Genomic DNA, 19,620 nt, shown 5'->3' with positions numbered 1-19,620 from the left:
TGTTGCATAACATAGCTTTAATGCGACAAAGCTGACTTCAGAAAACTGGCCACCTGTGCAGCACATATTAGACCAGTGTACATTTTTCTCGCTAAAAGATTGAGTGCACATTAGATTTATACTTTATTTAGGAGTTTTAATGTTATCTGCATGCTAGTTTTCTGCTTTGGACACATGGAAAGCGGGCACACATTTGATTCAGGTGCGTGTTAGAATCAGGCAAACGCTGCCAAACAAATCAGCAGATGTTTTGCCATTTATTCTGTATCTTGCTTAATTCAACCCACTGGATAATTCGATCAATTTCGTCAGTCCTGTCAGTGTCAAATTAATGGAAGTCAACTGTGTTATAACTCTGTCATTAGAACTCAACCACTCTTTATAAAAATATAATTGCATTGCATTAAAAGATGGTATGAAATGCTACTTGCCAAGTTCTATTTGATCTTTAGAAAAAGAACGGAAGTCAACTGTGTTATAACTCTGTCATTAGAACTCAACCACTCTTTATAAAAATATAATTGCATTGCATTAAAAGATGGTATGAAATGCTACTTGCCAAGTTCTATTTGATCTTTAGAAAAAGAACTCATTGACGTTACCCTTGACAATGATGCAGGCAGTCGGAAGGTTTACTTTTCTCTTGACTCTGTGCCACTCATGCTTTCGCGTTTCAGTAGTTCATTGTCGCTGGTTTTGCTGGCTCGCAAAGCTTGCCTAAACTACAAGTCCATGTGATGTTGCGGGATACCCAAATGGTCCATGCTACTTGAATACGAGAAGCTATAGCGGCAAATCTTATGCTCTATTTTGGCACAGTTTTTCTAAGACTGTGCATTTCCGTATTGCGCAAAAACTGTAGCGCTGTCTGTCAGGCGCCATTTTACTCACCTACGACAGTAAAGGGCAGTGATGGCATAAGCAATGTCATCACTCCCCACTGGGGGTGGGCAATTTGAACTGCGCTAGAAGTAAGCAAACCCTTCAGACACAATTTCCTTTCAAGGTACACATTTTCTTGGCACAAGAGAAGTGCTGCGAGGTTTCTGGAATGGTATTTTAACAATTGATGTTGACTTAACATTTGCCTTTAGTGTCCCTTTAAGTGTAGGAGATTTAGAGCCAGACAAAAATAATTAGGACGTTAGGGGCTTCTCTGCCACATAACAGAAGGTAGGTGGGAATACGACAAGGAAATGAATTCTAACTAATATAATAAATTTCACCTACCTTGACCATTATGGGAACTTCCCCCACTGTCTTTTTGACGGTGTCTTGATGAGTACCATTCATGCTCCACACAATTGTGACATCCAATTTGCCTCTGTAGGTGGTGCCCCGATTTCTACACTGTATGCAAGAACAACATGCGTCATAAAATGCATGCCAGGAAGGAACAGTAATACAGCGTATATTGGTCAGTCTCTGTAAGTACAGCGTAAAAAAACCTTTACAGTAAAGAAACATGCCTCTTCCTAGTCTACTGTCAATGCCATGAACGTTTACGAAAATTGGAAGCTGCAAACAATATTTCCTTCCAGACAGTGCGTGTATGCTGCGACTAAAAATCACACTCAGCACTATCAAGTGGGGTTACGCTACTGGACTTCTTACTGTATCTCAGCATGTGTAGCACATTTTTTTATACTATATAACCACATCTCCCCCATCTCCCTTTCCAGGCCAAACCTTTGCTGTGCAAAAACTATTCATTTGTATCATGTATGTACTCATTACCAGCAGCTATGCACATCAAGTACAGTCGGTGTCACCCTTGTGTAGAGCGAGGGAACAGCGGCCTCCAAAGTGCTCAAAGCCAGCCAATGACATCTGACAGTAGTTGCTGTGCCCAAACATGCCCAGCAGCTACCATTTGATGCCGCTGGCTGCCTCGGGAGTGCCCCGGAGGCTGCCATTCCCGCGTTCTACACGTGAGTGACACCGAGTGTACATGGCCGGTATAGTATTGTAAGGATCCCTCTCACTTGTTTTCTGTTCGTTTTTTTTATCATCCACATTCCCGGCTGGCTGATCCTGGTGATAACGTGGCGGAGCCCCACTAGGACCACTCGTGAAGAGCATAAGGAACACTATTGGAATAGAACTGTTACAATATCCCGGCTCAGCATTATAAAGGAAGCTAGGCTTGCCTATAACCCACCTCTGCCGGGTAGACCTGTGGTGTCACAACTCCAATGGTGTTTTTGCTAATCATGGGGCTGCCGATGTAAGGATCCTGCATAGACCACACAACATTAACAATGACAGGTAAGTGCATAGCAGATCAAGCAGAAACCACGGAACTAATCAGTACTGACCATGGCTGACACGCAACCCCACTGTAATGCCATAGTTAGGTTTTGGCAATGTAGTCACAAGACTGCATTGCATGTTGCTTTGCACCAAGTCAAATAGCTGTCAAATCTAATACTACAGTGAAACTTCTAACTTTGGATCCAAAAGGTTATTCTTGAGTTTTGGCATTATTGGCTACTGAAAAGCTTTGGATAGTAGTTTCTAAAAGTCTCAAATGACACAACAGCCCACAGGCTCAATGACAGTTTGAATGGCAGATGCGACTACACTGCCTTTTCTTGACCCAGACATAACGAAAACTGGACATTAAAACCCTGTGCACTTCATAATAAACAGATCAAAAGCACTTCACATTTGTAGAAAGCACTGCGTTTATAACAGAACTCCCCTTATCTTTACAGACCAGACTGATGCCTTGAATCTGACCCTAGCTTGAGCATCTAATCGGTACAAGACAGGTGCAGCCAGGTGATGAGGGCAATTCATCAATGTCAACAAATAGATGCAACCATGCTTGCAAGACATATAGTCTGCCTTCCTGCAACACAATGCCAGAAGTGTGTCGCTGTTGTTTTACTGCTTTAAGCTGATGGAAACCTGAACACACACAGGCACAAAAGGTTAGCCAAGGCATCAACGGCTGCACTCCAAGTCATAACCTCAGCCCCTTCACTTCCACAGCAGCCTCATAATGGCCCTTCTGGACAAACCAGTTTGACTGCTACCGCACTGCTTCAGAACTAAGTGGAAAGTGAGAGAAACAGGTGGATGTGCAATTGGCCTGATAGGAGTACAAATGGAACAATTAAACGACAACTTCGAGCTCATTGAAGTGGAGAAAGAATATTCCAAGTTCACTCATTATTAAACATCATTTCTGAATGACATATGCTACAAGACTGTATATCCACCACAAGGCTGACAGCTGTGTTGTGTGAACGACTAGAAATTTGCAATGCAGGTTTATGACAACATTTTTGTGGAGAACTTAAATTCAGTAAACTCATAATTGGCTGAGGGACCACAGTGTCTTTGAAATGTACTCAAAACAACTGCTGTTTATTTTCCTCCCTATATAAAGGACAAACACGTGTATTTTCTTTTTCTTTACAATGAAGTCAGTATTGCAAATGAGCTTTTGTTTACTAATTAACTGCTCTCCATCACTGTTATGGTGCAAGCTTTCATATATATTTTTTGTGAGTGTCCATCTGTTGCTACTCGAGTATATTGCATTTATTTGTTAACTTTTATCATTGGCAAGTGCATTTTTGCAAATGGCCCTACTACTAGCCTTTGGCTATGGAGTTGTAAGTGTGTGCGCACACAATTGTATTCATCCTGTGAAAAAATAATAGATATATATATATATATATGACTTGGCCCAACCCTCACCCTCCAGAAGCCATGAAATGCTACCCAACAGAATGAAATTCACTTGCAATGATTTAAAATGTTCTCAGCTCTAACAAGCTATCCTGTGACAACAGTTGTCCTACACAGTTACGAAGCTACTCAGAAATGCAAGCCCTAGACACACCTAAAAGCTGACATCGCAACAAAGTCAAACAAATAAAGGCAAGACACAGTAGTAAGGTTGTATAAATAAGTGTTTGAAACTGAAATAAATAGTTCGTTTAATAACTTTCAACATGAAGCCCTAGATATCCTGCAAGCTTGTCATATAGTTTTGCAATTACACTGGTTAAGGGACTAATGGCAAAAAATGCTCGTCCCACTTTAATTATTCATTGGATAGCTTTTGACCCGATATTTGTGCTAAGGATCGAGCTTCAATTCCTCGAAGCACAAACAAATAATTAATTACTTTACTTTTCAATATGACCAGTTCAAATTACATGCCAAGTGCAGCACGGCTTCATACATGAAAAACACGGCTCAGTACTGAAGCCAAATGTGGAGGTCTCATGGTACAAGCCACTACTGAAGCATACACACACATAATATGACTGTGCTACCGAAAGCAGAGTCCATTCAGCCCTTCAATGAATAAGAGTGGAGAGTGGGTTCCCCCGCATTCCCAAGAGGAGCGCACAATTGGACTGGCCAATTTGCCAGCTTTTGGCGGCACGGTCATTGTGTGGCCTTCTCTCATTGCACCGGCTGACTGGCACACTCTTCAGTTGTTTGGTATATGACCACCACACTCACTTATGGTGATGTGAATAGTCTCCTTTTTCATGTCCAAAGCCACATCATGCTTGATGCACATTCTGAATGGGTGAAATTAAAAGGTAATGTAATTATTTGTATATCTCTCAAGGAACTGAGGCTTCATATGATAATTGTCAACAGCTACCTAAGACAGCAAGAAAAGCAGGACAAAATTTTTGTGTCAGTACTCCTTTAACAAAACTTGAAGTAAAACAAACACATTTGCATAGTGGTAAACAACAAAACTAGCAAAATATTATACTACGTTTTTACACAAGTGCATGGGCAGTCGACAATGAACAAAAATTTGCCCTAGTTCTTTCAATGTGAATGAAGCAGGAATTTCCACTGTACAGTGATGTTGCCTAGGAAATTTTGCACGGGCCCCTTAGAGCAGGAAATGAGGAGAAAATCTAAATTAGTTGTCCACTATTTACTTGATGTTATTGCAAACTTGCTGTCAAGGTCCCAGTTGAGATATTCAGACACATGAATCAACCCCACACGACAAAAGCACAGCGCAACATTACAACTAATACATAACGTCGCACTCTGAGTTCCAGCTTCACCCGGTCTCCATTCGGCAACGCAAACTCGCATGGTGGAATGTCCTGCAAAATAAATAGACGACATAAAATCACTTACTGTCCGGCCAAGAGTCAACATAAACTACTAGAAAAATTACCTTACCGCTACGGCCCTCGAGAGACCCTCCCTGAGCATGTAGTTAAATGATTCGACGTGCGCTTTGCTCACATCTTGAATCACCTGTGGGGACAAGAAACACAACAACCGGCCATTTTTCACTTGTCAAGTAGACGCCGCAGAAACATCTACCGATCAAAAGTCGCAGCAGGTTTGGCCGCAAATCATCACAAACATCAAAACAGAGAGTAAGACTTCCATCTTCGTGGATCAGAAACAGAATGCAGTGAACTACACGCGACAAAATGCCACCCGCACGGAGGTCTTTTAAGCGTCGTTGCAAATTAGAGACACAGAGCGCAGTTTATAAAGCAAACATCATACGTCTACTAATTCACCTTGTGCTGTTTACTGCTCAGTTTTCCGAAATCACTTGACAACGTTTTCTTCAACGAAGGCTTCTCTGGAAACTCAATGAACGCATCCATTGTGGAAGATGCGTAAGGCAGAAATGTTGAACTTTTACAATGCTATAGTGAACTCGAAATTTTCTAGTTCACCGTAGCACCGTGCAGACCTGCTATCCGGCGCGCGAAATTCACGTGGTGCAAGGGCGGGAGGGGTGGGGGGTATGAACGTGCTCACGTGACCATGCAAGCCAAAGTGTTGGCCAAAACAACTTAGCAGCCACTAGAAGTACAGTTCCAGTTTCGGGACAGCTGCAGGGAAATCGCACTCGCGTTCTATGGCCAAGTTGATGCCGGCTCACCCAAAAGAATATCACAGTTTCTTTTAAAGTGCGCAGTCCTAACGGCAATCATTATTGCGTGCAGTTAAGCTCACAGTTTTCGGAAACCCGCAGCTTTTCACAACTTATAAAAGTTACCGCGGTCACGTTTTTCTTTCTTTTTTTTTTGTTTGCATGCACTATTAGTGCGCAGATACTATAGAATTCATAGCACTGAAATACGAAAAATTCAGCGGTGATCTAGCGGCAAATGCGAGAGAAATTACATACGTTAGCATTACATGCCGTATCCATGATTTAAACCGCGTTAATTCACCACATTGCAAAGTGTTATCCAGGTACATGTGAACTACTGTAGTTCAGTATCCCACCCGACACACGTCCTGCCTCTTTGAGGAGCGAAGTGCAAATTAAATGACGGCGGTGATACACACAAATGCACACACACACACACACGCGCACACACTCGATCCAAATGCCTAACGCAATAAAAAGCGATGTACTCAGGAGGTGATCAACACCCTACATCTTAATTCTAACATTACTCTTCCTATTAAAAATAAATTTATGAATCCAAAATTACCGCAAATATATAATTAGCATATGTAATATATAATTAAAGGGGCCCTGAAACACTTTTTATAGAAGTGGAGAAAGACGTTTCAAATGAGACAAGACAAGATAGGCTATTTCAGAACCACTCTGCCGCAAAAAGTACTTCAATGCGTTCAGCAGAAGCGGAGTTATCGGCAATCAAACACGGCCTCAGCTGTGCTCCCCTTCCAATGCCTTGCACTGCGAAGGCTACGGCGGAGACGTCTCCGTGGCGCGCAGTTCAAATTTCCGATTTGGTGCCTATGCCGCGCTAAACTAAGCCAAACGCGGCTATCCTCAGAGAGCCGGAGTGCGCTTAGCCATTCTATGCGCTTAGCCACTGGACTCGTGGCGGCACCTCGCGGCGTCCGCGGTGTAGCCGAGCACAGCGACCAATAGCAGCCGCGTATTGGAGTGTGCTTTATGACGAGATAGAGCACACAGAAAAGAGCGAGGAGCATGAGGTTTTTGAAACGAGAGCGTTTGAGAAAAAGGAGACTTCGCGCCCCGCTTGCGAGCTCCACGGACCGCGTACGACAGCAGAGAACTTGGCTGAGATGTTCACAACAGCGTATGCTACCCGCGGTCTATGTTATTTCACCAAGCCCGAGGGGTGGTTCAGGGCCCCTTTAAGTTTAGTATGCCACCCATAGTATGGAGAGAGAGAGAGAGATAATCAACACAGTGAACAGTCGTAAGACGTGTTCTGTGATTGAACCATGCAGTGGCCCGGTGGTTCCTATAGTGTGGTGGCAGGTTTCTTGTGTTGATCCTCAGATATTACACATACCGTCATGTATGAGAAAATTGTCGCATTTCCCTGTCCTCGGCCTGTGATCTAGCTGATATAATTGCGAGGCAGGCATGCGATTACCAAAAGAGCTAACGGGCATTCCTGCGGAGTAGTCGATGAGCTGCTTTAATAGGGCAATTGTGTGATTTACTCATATACGCATGCATGTAACCCTTCCTTTCTAATCATAATTCACTCGCCTTCCTTTTTCTCAAGCGCAGAGCAGCAGGCCAGAGCCACCAGCTCAGGCCACCCTCTCTGCCTTTTCTGTAAATAAACTGTCTCTCACACAGTGCACCTTATATTTTGCGACTGATGCAGTAAGCAGCATGATGCCAGAGATGCAAGTCACATGCTACTGACAACAGTTGCTTCACATTGCCTCATCCATTGTACATTTTCGTGAATTTCTTGACTGAATTAAACCAAGAACAACGATTCAATAAGTTATTACACCCTAGTACTACGTTTTTTACCTCCCATCAAAGGCTCCAAAAAGTGAAAATTTTATTCTTGTGAAACATGACCATGAATATCTGCCCAATATTTTTAGAGTTGCCTACAAAGCAACACACCTTCAGCTGTGGAAATGCTGGTGCTCCCCCACCTCCATTTTCTTTGTCAATGCATTGTACCTTGTAAATGAACAGGTGATAGTGCAACTACAACACTTAGTTTCAGTGAGTAATTGAAGGGCAGTGCACATGGTCATCGGTGTCAACAGTGAAGATGATAGTAAGACGACTCTCACTATTATAGTGCATTGAAACTATACCTATAACTCCTCGTCTCCACCCATAAAGATAGGGCTGGGCGAACACTCGGAAGTTTCGAATACAAATAGAGTACTATTTCGCATTAAATATTCATATTTGAAAATTAAATATTTAATATTTTCTGATATCAAAACTATGCAAATATTTTGCAACGTCTGACTGTTAAAGTCGGGCTACTGTTCTATGCCTGTAGACTGCATGACGGCAGAGAACTTTGCAGTCAGCGAGCAATCTGAGACAGCATTAGAGTAAAAGAATACGTAAAAGTGTAAATTGAGAAAATCACAAGAAAAAATAATTGAGCAGGAAACATACGAAGTCAAGTGAAAGCTTCCTGGTAGATCTGCTGAGAGAAGTTGCTGGGACTTTTACTAGTTAGCTCTTCTGGTTAATGGTATGAGGCATGTTGGTGCTGCGATATATGGGCACATCAGAGTAGACACGGCAGGTAGTCCTCAGCCCCACCACGTGACAAGGGACGCACTGATGTACTCATTTTCCCTGAGAGCCACGTTATACCACCAGATATGTGGCCAATGTTTCATGAGGCATCGCCCATTCTGCAAAGTGCTTTTTTAAAATCCCAAGTTCACATGCCAGTGCTCCAGCATAGCATGTGAGAGAGTAAGGCTGTGTGTAGTGCCCATAGAACGCATTTTTCATTCTCTTCTCCCGCTCGAAGTAAGCTGTATATAGCACATACTACATACAACTTGAACATGACGGCACTGGCATGGGTGCACTCGGAATGCCCGTACGATGGCGATCACAATAGAAAAGCTGGATGGTTGTCTCTGTGGTCAGCTCAGTTCGTGTTGATATTTTCCACACATACACGAACCAACTTGCCCAGCAGCAAGACCTTGAAACGCTTTGCAGCAGGACATGGCTTTGCTAGTGTGCATTGAATTGCGTGCCAAGGTCAGACTCGGATGCTTTCCGACAAATTCGTCTTGCAACGATGGTATCCCCAAAACCTCTGTGGCTTCCCATGTCAGCAATGGATGAAGGGAGGAAGTTTCAATGTTTGACCATCTGCAGACCTTACCTGAAATAAATCCTTGTTGTGAATCAGGCACACATCCAGGAATTTTTTTTGGGGGGGGGGGAGCAAACCCAAGGTAACCTTTATATGCAAATAAGTGGGGGGAGATGGGGGAGGAGGTACCTTTACTAGTACAAATGTGAATTATATCCACCATTCACCATAAAGACGCGTAAACCCGCAAAAGAGAATTGAAATGAGGTGTATCTCACAGGTACACCTGTGAGATACACTTCTCCTTTACTTGGCAAAGAAGGAACCACATCAAATGGACTCTTGCATTAAAGTAGCACAGGAAAAACACTGCCAAGAACAGCAAGCGAAAGTGTAAAATAAAGAATTGTAGTAGCGCTTCTTTAATTAGCTCTGGAATAATTATAGAGAAATACATATTTGCAGAACAATCACAGTTCTTTTGGATCCCTCGTTTACTGCTCTACCAAGCGACAAAACCGACTCATGTTGTTATTTGGGAAGTTGCTTAATGATGCATGGTCAGCATTCCCGTACAACTGCGTAGAGCGCAGGGCGCTGCGGTTCTAGACATACTGCGCCCGCTGCGAAAGGTTAGAAAAACACCTACATTAGCACAGCAGAGAAGTGGCTACATCAGGCGGCTCGACTGATAACTGTAGAAGCGTCATTCAAAACACACAGAATTATTCTTCAGTTCTGGTGGCATTTTCTCTACTTCCTTTTTAAATAAAAAGATATTGGTCGATAAATATTTTCACAAACAACAGTTATATTTGTTCATTTTCACTTTTATTTCCGGTTTGGCTGTCGCCTTGGCTCTCTCCCTTAGCAGATTGCTTAATTTCTCAACTCCTTGCAATTCTTGTCTCTAGTTGCCAATTTTGCACGAAAAGTGCTGTACAATTAGGGAAAAGCCAGATGACGTAACAGGTGACAGTCATATTGCTTATATGTTTAACTGTTATTTCAGGGTCTGATGGTGGACACTGTTTCGCATTACTTTGTTTTCCTCCTTATCTAACCCATATCGCGGGTATATAGTTCCGAAGCTCTGCCAGCGTCGCGGTGAGCCATCGCTCAAGGAAATAATGAAGCAAAAGGAAAAGTTAAATGCAAATGGTGTCTTCTCCGGCCTCAACTCGTTCCACGAGCATACAGACTAGCTCACTACGAACCGAATCGCCTTCTTTGTCCCTGGATCAGTCTAAACAAAGAAGATTGAACTAATGAAGCAACAGCGATGCGTGTAATCGTTGAATAGATCATGACAACTGAACTCCTCTCGAGCTAATCGCACAGGCACCGAATCGATGAGAAAACTGGCCTTCACAGCCCAGGAGATGCCGATAACTACCATCAACCAAAAAGAGTGAAAAAATTGACCATTCCACTCTGTGAAGATGGAATGACAGCGAAAGCTGACGATAATCAAAGCTTTCAAATGAAAAGCCAAGTGCTTCACCTTAACCGCAGGCTGGCCCGAACATAGTGCAACACTGGGCCGACCCCCGCCGGAGGTGAAGCAGGCGTCAAGCACTCCCCACACGTGGGCCAATCCCGACGGTAGTGCAATGCCAGGCCAACCCGTGGCAGAGGCGAAGCAGGCATCAAGCACTCCCCATACATGGGCCAATCTCGACGGTAGTGCAATGCCGGGCCGACCCGCGGCAGAGATGAAGCAGGCGTTAAGCACTCCCCATACGTGGGCCGATCCCGAAGATAGTGCAATACCGGGCACACCCACAGCGGAGGTGAAGCAGGCGTTTAGCGCGCCCCATACGTGGGTCCAGCCCGAAGGTAGTGCAATGCCGGGCCTACTTGGGGCGGAGATGAAGCAGGTGTTAGGCACTCCTCATACGTGGGCCCATTCTGAAGATCCCAAAAGGCATGTTAAAGGTTCCTCGCTCCGCCATAGAGGTATGTAACATTGAGCTTGGACCCTTTCTGCACCATCACCGGGATCGGCCCACATGATGATTTTTTCTGCTGACGGATGCTGAAAAAACTACAGAAGGTTAGTCACACACAGCTTTCGCTTTCACCGCCGAACAGATTGATTTTGTCGGTGGTTTAGGAACGTGTGTGAGGAGTGGTGGCATGGGCGGGGGTGTGGGTGGGGGGGAGGCCTCCCTGGGTACGTGCCTGGTGTGAATACTGTCCTTTTACAAATTAATACAATCAAATATCACAAAATAGACATTTAAAGTTAAAAACAATAATTTATTCCAAGTGCACAATTTCCTCAATCAGTCAGTGACACTTGCATAAGCAGAAACATCCACAAGTTGCTCATTTGACCTTCATCTAAAAGCACACAGTGAAGCCACTGATCAGCTGTCAAGCAAGACTTAGCAGAAAGGAGGCACATCTCAATGACTGAGGTACATCAGGCACGGTTGGTCTGGGGCTTCTTTCGATGCTCCTTGACACAATTCATTGTGCAAAATTTGTTTGCGCTATATTCAAACGGAACTTTTCCAGTTATGTCAGTGCCACACATAAAGCAACGCCTGGAAAGAGAGAATACAGGATGAGATGATGTAAAACAGATAAATCCAATAATGTAGCTGTTCATAACACTGGCATATAAAGAAATGGCATATATAAGCAACTTCATGTATACAATGACTACAGTAGAATCTCGGTAATAAGATCACGCCTCGTACAAACTTTTCGAAAGTCCCAGCTGAAGTCCATTAGCCAACAATGTGCTAAATTTTGAATGTTGCAAACTGCTTTTCACATCGCGACGAATGATCTGAACTGAGCTGCCACGCGATCCGCGGCAGGGAGGCTTTGGCATGCTGGTAGCGCCAGACCCTGGCGGTTGTCATGCCGGCAGAGTAGTCGTGTCGATGCACCAGTCGCATTCCTGTTGCCAGGGCGAGCTACATCATTCCGCCTTGACACTAAACGCCTCTCTCTCTCAAAAAAGAAAAAAGGATGTATTCTGCATATATCAGTGCTCAAAGCATCTGTTGCTTTGTCTTGCAGTACCACAAAACAACCCCAAAAAGATTGTGTACGTGTGGGCATCTGCACATTACACTGGTTTGTGTAAGCATCTATTTGCAATTCTCTGGCACTGTCATTCGACTAAGGGTCTAGCATAGGCACTTGGATATTTCAAATTTGTGTTTACAGCTTCATACTGCAGTGTTCGCCATTACATCAAGGTGTAATTTAACATGCTACAAACTGCTGAGTGAAGCAGCTGCCTGGATACATGTATGTTTTTTTGATGCCCACTTATAAGTGCCTACATTCGCTTTAACATTTTATTCAGTATAAAAAGTCAATACCTGGCACTCCAAATTAAAAAGAAAATGTGCAGGAAAGTAAGCTTCGGAATGTGTTACTGTATATTACTTATTATACTTGGGCGTGCTTTCCTAGTGCACATATGTCATTTTAGTCAAGATAATAAAACACTTAAAGCATTAAAAACAATTTCTTTTATCATCATCAACATGTATGCAATGAAGTGGTATTCTTTGAACACTGTGTTTCCAATGTGTACTGACACATTTTACACCACACATACACATTATTTCATCTACATTATTTATGTCAACATGGGCTCCTGGAAAATATTCACTGAATTAATTTTCTTATGCAGTGCCAATACTATCAACTAATGTAATCAAAGCAAGCCTTTTTCAAATCATGGTCTGTAGAACTCACGGGAACATTGAGAGAACTAAAAGGACTTTTTGTAGGTCACTCCAGAGACACGATACTGACAAGCATCATCTAATGAAAGAGCAAGCAAAATTTGCTCACAAGGTATTGCTGATGACATACTTATTCTCCGTGTTCTCCACATGAACTCAGATCAACACATCAAAAAGAGCAAATACAGCTCATTTTATACCAGATTTTGAACCTCGTCTGCCTTCATCGGAACATTATACCAGCATCCTTGCTACTGGCATGTAGTAACTAGTGCCACTTTTCATGTTAACCCCTTCCGTGTCATGCCATTACCCTAAACCTTAAAGGGACACTGAAGGCAAATACTAAGTCGACATGGACTGTTAAAATACCATTCCAGAAACCTCACAATGCTTGTTTCATGCCAAGAGAAGACTTAGTTTACAAGAAAATTGCATCTAAAGGGCCCGAATACCTTTTTCGAAATTCAAATATCCCGCCACTGAACTGGGGGAGTGGTGACATTGCATATGCCATCCCCACCCTTTGCTGACATCAGCGAGTAAAACAGCACCCGACAGACAGCGGTACCGAGCCAGGACAGAGCAGCGGATTTGCTGCTGCAGCTGCTTTTTGGTCAAGTGGCGTAGACTGTTCGGGCCTCCCGCGACATAACGAGTTTCGCAAGCCAGCAAAACCAGGGCAGTATTAAGTTATAACTACTGAAACATGAAAGTGTGGGCAGCGCGGAGTCGAGCAAAATAGTTCTTTTTTCTAAAAGTGAAATAGAACTGGACAAGTAGCATTTTAGTTCGTCTTATAATACAATACAAGGATGCTTTGTGGGATGAGTGGTAGAGTACTGGTGACAGAATTTAACTGAGGAGTGCTTTCGACAGCGGGCAAGCACTTAAATGTCGCGGGGGAGTCTCTAATCATGTCCTGCATTTACCTCAATTCCTCCATTATTAAGGTTCTGTTCATGGTAATATTGATGCCTTGGAGAATCTCGAGCACTAGTCTATCACTTTAGCTTGACTTAATATTTGCCTTTAGTGTCGCTTTGATCAAAAATGGCCAAATTTTTTACTGCGGAATTCTTTATCAAGAACAGGGTAGACATTATTTTAAGCACTTATTCATACAAATCTGCAAAAGTGAAGCTTGAGAACAGTACAAAAATATAATAGGTGTTGTCAAACAAACATTGAGAATTCCAAAAATATTGAAGGAATCGGCAACAAGCTCAGCTCATTCATGAACATTTTTTTCACAAATGTGCAGACGAACCCAGCTCTTTCGCGTCACAGACCATGCATGATAAATAAATCACCCAATCGTAACCTGAGTAGCTTAAAACGCAAAATACCCGTAATTGCTGTGGAAGTCTCCTCGAATAACTTTTGAGCAAATCAGGCCATCTATATGACAGTGAAGGTCTTGAGAACCACTGCCATAAGCAATATACACAGTTATGCACTGACTGTAATTATTGTATTTGCTGCCTTACATATTTACTACAAAACAGCTTTGCAAGTTATTTATATGTGGATGCTTTTTGGCATTTTTCTGTTCAAAATAAAAATACTTTCAAGCCTGACTGCAAGGAACGTGTGCAGTACGTGAAGCATCAAAGCTCAGATGAGAATTCAGGAATTCCTGTACTGTAATTATACGGCACTCTAAAAAAGTTTGCTTACATGAGTACAACAGGGGCTCCATTAGTTTCCAGAATTTGCTTTGCAAACCTCCGCTCAGCAGCCAGTGCCCTCTGAAAAACATAACAGAGAGAGGTAATGCACAATAAGTACACACTTCCACAAAACAAGCAAAAAAAATGTAGCAGTGATACATGTCACAAAAAAAGCTGCTGGTATATGTATAAATTTGATGCAGTAAAGCTTCTCTGAGATTTGCCCTCAACTTCGAAAACTTACAAGCTGCCCTTAAGCCTATCACATCACTTGTTGGGGTTTGCACATGCATGCTAGGAGGAAACTTGAGTGCAGAAATGCACCTCTGCTTCTTCCAACACAAAGCAGGCAGTTAAAACACTTTACACTTGATGAAAGCTCTTTCATACAGGATGCCTGGGAGATTATACTCGCAGACAACTGTCAGGGGCAATGAAGGGAAAGCTACAGGGGTGGAGTTTCTGCAGACGTACAGCTATGTCAAGTCAATACAGCTTGTCTTATTAAGATTCTGACTGACCGACTGGCCAATGTCACCGGCTGATGCTGCCATGTGATTTATGCAGCAAGGGCTCATTGTGCAGCCGAGACCCTCGAGCTGAAGGCAGTGCATTTGGCACATCAGAAAACATGTAACCTCCAGATACCACTGTATAATACAAACTCAGCATATGGCAATTCTAATGTCATGGGAGTGTTGCGCATAACTGAGTGGTACAATGTGTCTCCATACATCTCATTCAGTCTAATGCTTTTTACTTGGAACTTCAGATTCGGATGTGTCAGAAATTGTCATAATACTCCTAGTTATTTCTTGGACACCCTTCTATCAACATTACCATGTAAATATTTTTATAAGTCAAAAAGATGCTGACCACAGAAGAAAACAAATGAAAGGCGTTTTGTCTCCCCTGACAGGAGCCTTGTTCACAATCTATGTGAATAATATCTTGTTGTTTGCTAGTGTGTCAACATTTATTACATAAAATTAGAAGGCTAAACCTAGCTATTCGCTCTGAGCCAAAGCTTCATCACCCAAAGCGGAGGAATATGGTTGGTGGTTTGGCAATTTAATGCACAGACTATCTTGACAGTTATCAATCTCATTTGTTATCATCACTGGCAGAGACAAACACGAAAATAAATAATTAATAATGAAAACAAGCTATTACTACAAGAGAAACATTTTGTAGTGACAGTAGAATATCTACAATTATGTGCTGCTTTCCCTGACCAAGTGGTATACCAGACGGCCATGCAAATTGATAGCCTGCATACTAATAGCAACCAAGTCTGACAGTACAAACAAGTTTTAAATTTGTTAGAAACAGTTAAAACAATGCATTTTTATATGTATGTTTAATGAACTATGTGCCTACATATTTGTGTCATATAAAGCAAACAGGCAATGATGCCAAGGAAAGCATAGGGGTAATTAGCTGTGGTTGAAATTGAAATATAGAAAATAATGAAGACAAGAGAAATGAAAGTGGATGAAAAAATAACTTGTTGCTGGAGGTGACGAAGCAAATCATGGCCCGATCAAGGTAGACCATAGTGCACTTGCTAATGTGCTTGCTAATTTTGCAGATGTCACAGTTCATGAGTACATCTCACAAATCCTTGCCTCAAGTTGTATCCTTATGTCAGTCCTTTATCGTACCTTTTCTCTGTCGCTTAAGGACAGAAATCTTTTCTTCTCCAGCTCCTCCTGTTGTCTCTGAACTTCAGCAGCTTTTCTTTCCTGTAAACAAACAAACAAACACAAACTATGACATTTTGTGGAATGCCCATGATCACATTACATGCACCAATACCTGAGCATATGCTTCTTGTGAACTACCTTTATACACATGCTTAGCTATCACTGCTTTACGCTTGGCATCTTTGCCTAGTGTGTGCATGTTGTAGGGAGCCATGATGAAGGCAGTGCCCATGATAAAAGCTATAGTGCTGTGAAAAGTGAATTCTTTCACACATGATTATCAACAAGCATGGCACCAGATAAATATGTGGAACCATCAGCCAGGAAGCCAGGCCATTCTAGAGATATTGGAATGCGACACAGGCAGCTTGTAGTGATGCCAGTAATTAGGCCAAATCTATAAAGTTTTATAAGTCATAGACTCCAGCACTACAATGACCCAGCTTTCGCAAATGCCTAACATTAATTTGCAGAATAGTTGGCTTGTGAAGACGATGCTAACCAAAGAAACTACATGTGCTCAATTCAAAAGCTCCACTTTACGCACCTTTCCGGCACATATATTCATGGTGCATGTTGTGTACGAACCTTGTGGGGATTTAGGTATGCCCCGGCACCATTGCGTGGACATTCCCCTGTTCTGCCATCCCTACGCTTCTCCCCATTTCCACTCACGACGGTTGTCGGCGGTGGCACTCCACTTACAATGGTTTGCGGTGGGGGCACTCACGTCACGGGGATAGCCACTGTCGGCTCCTCCTGATGGGAGTGCAGGTCTTCTCTCTGGGACCAGCACTGGATACATACACTTTCCTTTCGTCCACTTGCCCCTTTTTGTCTAGAACTTGGAGCTCGCATACGGTGCCTTTGCCCATACGGCAAACGCATACCTTGTGCTGGTCCTTTCCGATACGCCAAGTCAAAGAGCAGTACCTAGTGCTCGTACGTGGTCGAACTGCACCAAGTTGCACTTATTGCAGGCCCAAGTCGAAGGAGATTGCCTGAGCTCTCGCGAGTTGGCTCATTGGTTACTGCGAAGGCAAGCACCAAGCCGTGGGGACTATTCTCAGCAGCATGTTGCGGGAGCGTTTGCTCTCGCAGCGACATGCTATAGGTGCCCTTGTCTGTATTTTCGCCCTTGGCACAAGAGCTCTTTGGTTCCTGTGAACCCTGGGACCAGGTGTTTGTACAGTGTAGGGTGCAGCAGGAGACAATAAACTGTTTCCACCAGCTCAGGGCAATACTGTGTTTTCCAGCGTGCATAGTGCTCGGTAACTCCTTTGCGGTCTGAGCATGTGCGCAACAGCGCGCTAGGCGACGGCTGATGTTGTTTTGCGGCTATCTAAGTTCGAACCTGCGGTGGTCAGCACTCCTATAAGATTCTAGGACCCCCATAAACTAAGAGAAATTTTAGTCAAGAAAGAAAGAAAAAGAAGAAGATAAACATTTTGTTGCACAGCCCCTGACATCATGTACAACCCCAACAACTTGGCAAAGCGAGACGGAACCTTCAGCTTCTCTCTGTGGAGCTTCCGCTTCTCCTTTTGCTTTTCAGAGCGTTCCTTTTCCATTTCCTCAGTTAGAGCATCTGGTATCTGCGCAAAATATAAAAGATCACTTTTAAATAACTGAGGCACTGTCCTTGGGCATTAAAACACAAAGAAAATTGTGCTTTCTCTCTCATGGGAAGTAGAGTGAATGACTATGAAGTAACCGGCAGTCCATGAGGTTCAGGGTGTCGCTTGTACTGTTTTAGCACTTTGTTGCCAATGGGCATTGTCCCCATGTTTGCAATGTGTCCTTTCTAACTGTAGTACTAACGATATTTCAATCAACCAACATTTGAGTGTTTCATACTATCCTACCAGGTTCATAGCAGGGCATTCCCTTCTTTTTTTTTTTCCAGCTTGGCTAGAGAACTATAATAGATACTAGACTGAAAAATGCACAATGTTCATCTCAACAATTACTGCAGGATATGGGCGTTTTAGCTGGTCTGTGCTATTAATAGATCGGTAGGATGTTACACACACACTACACAGCATACCATGCTCACAAGAAGCATTAAACTCGATGACAATCGTACAGATTGTCAACTAGCTTATGCACAATACTATAAGGAGCCCTCATTTTTACTTTTGACAATGGCCACCATGTATGTGTGAGATGCAATGCCAATAAGAAGTAAGAAAGAGAAAAGAACTCCACAGGCGCCCCATGCAGAAAGAGTCTGTCAATGTTAACTCAAACTCAAATTACAGCGTTTAACATCTCAAAGCTAACCACAAGGTATGAGAGACACCGCAGTAGATGGCTCCAGGTTAAATTCAACCACCTAAGGTTTCGCAACCTGCACCTAAATCTGTACACACAGGTGTTTGGGTATTTTTTCCTCATCAGAATGTGGTTGGGAACTGAACTCATGACCTCATGCTCGGCAGCAGAACACCATATCCACTGAGCCAGCACAGTGGTTTCCCTGAATGTTATAAAAGAACAAAGACAACCAACATTTAGAAACCCCACCTGAGCAGCAACGTAGTCGTATCGCTCTGGGTGCAAACCTTTGAAGCGCCTGAATTCATTTCTAGTCTGCTTGTCCGAGCAAACTGCATAGGGGGTCAGTCCTTTAGCATTTCTGTAAGGTGCAAACCAACAACAAACATTAAAAAAACAAGGAATACACACAAGAACTCAACAGCAATGCATGTAATCATGATTCTGATATGTCTTGCTAGAGGTGAGAACTGAGACATAAATGGACGAGCCAGCTGAATAGCTATTGAACGATCTTTAAAAACTCAACTTACTAGGCCTAACATTTAAGGTAAATAACAAGTGATTTTAAAGAAATACCAGTTTTATAACACAACAGAAACTTTGTCATCAGGATGCAGTGCTTGTTTGAAAAGTGTGTGCAAAACTTGTATGCAACTTTTTGATGTGCCATCATTGGAATCAGTATTATCAAGAAGCTGGAAATACCAACAAACTTTGTCATGTTCTTACACTGTTTTCTCAAATTTGCAAGCCTTAGTGACACATAAGAGAATCACTAAATTGGTTTTTGCTTCTATAGTTTAAAACTAAAATTTTACTGTTCTAGCCACTTTTTATCAGCAGTAGAGTATTGTTTGTTTGTGGAAAAGATCGAGGCAATATTTCTTATTTCAATTTCTAAGCCTGAACTGCAATGCTAAATATGTTATTTAGATGTCAATAAAATACTAGTATATGCAAATATACAGTAAAATACAGATGTCACAATACTGTATTTGCATATGTATATTCAAATATACTAGTATTTGTGTCTTTTCTATGACCATGATAGCTGCCATAACCACTTGCGTGACAGTTTCCAGGTTGAATCTTTTTATTTGTTTCAAATGCAATGCAATGCTTTTTATCACTCAACAACTAAGTATAATTTCAAGAAGAAGCAGTCAAAACTCTACAATGTCACTGCGAGCTAGCATTGTAGTAATTCAAGCTGGCATTG

The 19,620-nt window shown here is 42.6% G+C and overlaps 2 protein-coding genes across 5 annotated transcripts in view; both read right to left on the bottom strand.

Annotated features, from left to right (window-relative positions):
* The window catches only part of Polr1B (RNA polymerase I subunit Rpl135), a 65,423-nt gene extending 59,653 nt beyond the window's left edge, over positions 1–5,770 (bottom strand). The window contains exons 1-5 of the mRNA XM_075681400.1: positions 5,535–5,770; positions 5,182–5,259; positions 5,043–5,102; positions 2,162–2,236; positions 1,231–1,350 (exon numbers count right to left, since the gene is read on the bottom strand). Of these exons, the coding sequence (XP_075537515.1) occupies positions 1,231–1,350; positions 2,162–2,236; positions 5,043–5,102; positions 5,182–5,259; positions 5,535–5,624 (423 nt within the window). The 5' untranslated portion in view covers positions 5,625–5,770. The remainder of the gene's footprint in view (positions 1–1,230; positions 1,351–2,161; positions 2,237–5,042; positions 5,103–5,181; positions 5,260–5,534) is intronic.
* Positions 5,771–11,267: 5,497 nt separating this feature from the next.
* Positions 11,268–19,620, bottom strand: part of LOC142572347 (tRNA endonuclease ANKZF1-like) — a 42,586-nt gene continuing 34,233 nt past the window's right edge. For all 4 annotated transcript variants that reach the window (XM_075681397.1, XM_075681394.1, XM_075681395.1 and 1 more), the window contains exons 13-17: positions 18,648–18,759; positions 17,630–17,716; positions 16,080–16,160; positions 14,423–14,493; positions 11,268–11,578 (exon numbers count right to left, since the gene is read on the bottom strand). In XM_075681397.1, the coding sequence (XP_075537512.1) occupies positions 11,455–11,578; positions 14,423–14,493; positions 16,080–16,160; positions 17,630–17,716; positions 18,648–18,759 (475 nt within the window). In that variant the 3' untranslated portion in view covers positions 11,268–11,454. The remainder of the gene's footprint in view (positions 11,579–14,422; positions 14,494–16,079; positions 16,161–17,629; positions 17,717–18,647; positions 18,760–19,620) is intronic.

The sequence above is a fragment of the Dermacentor variabilis genome, chromosome 2 (assembly GCF_050947875.1).
Source record: "Dermacentor variabilis isolate Ectoservices chromosome 2, ASM5094787v1, whole genome shotgun sequence".
Classification (NCBI taxonomy): domain Eukaryota; kingdom Metazoa; phylum Arthropoda; class Arachnida; order Ixodida; family Ixodidae; genus Dermacentor; species Dermacentor variabilis.
The sequence above is the reverse complement of the archived record's forward strand: the minus strand, read 5'-3'. Positions and strand labels throughout refer to the sequence as shown.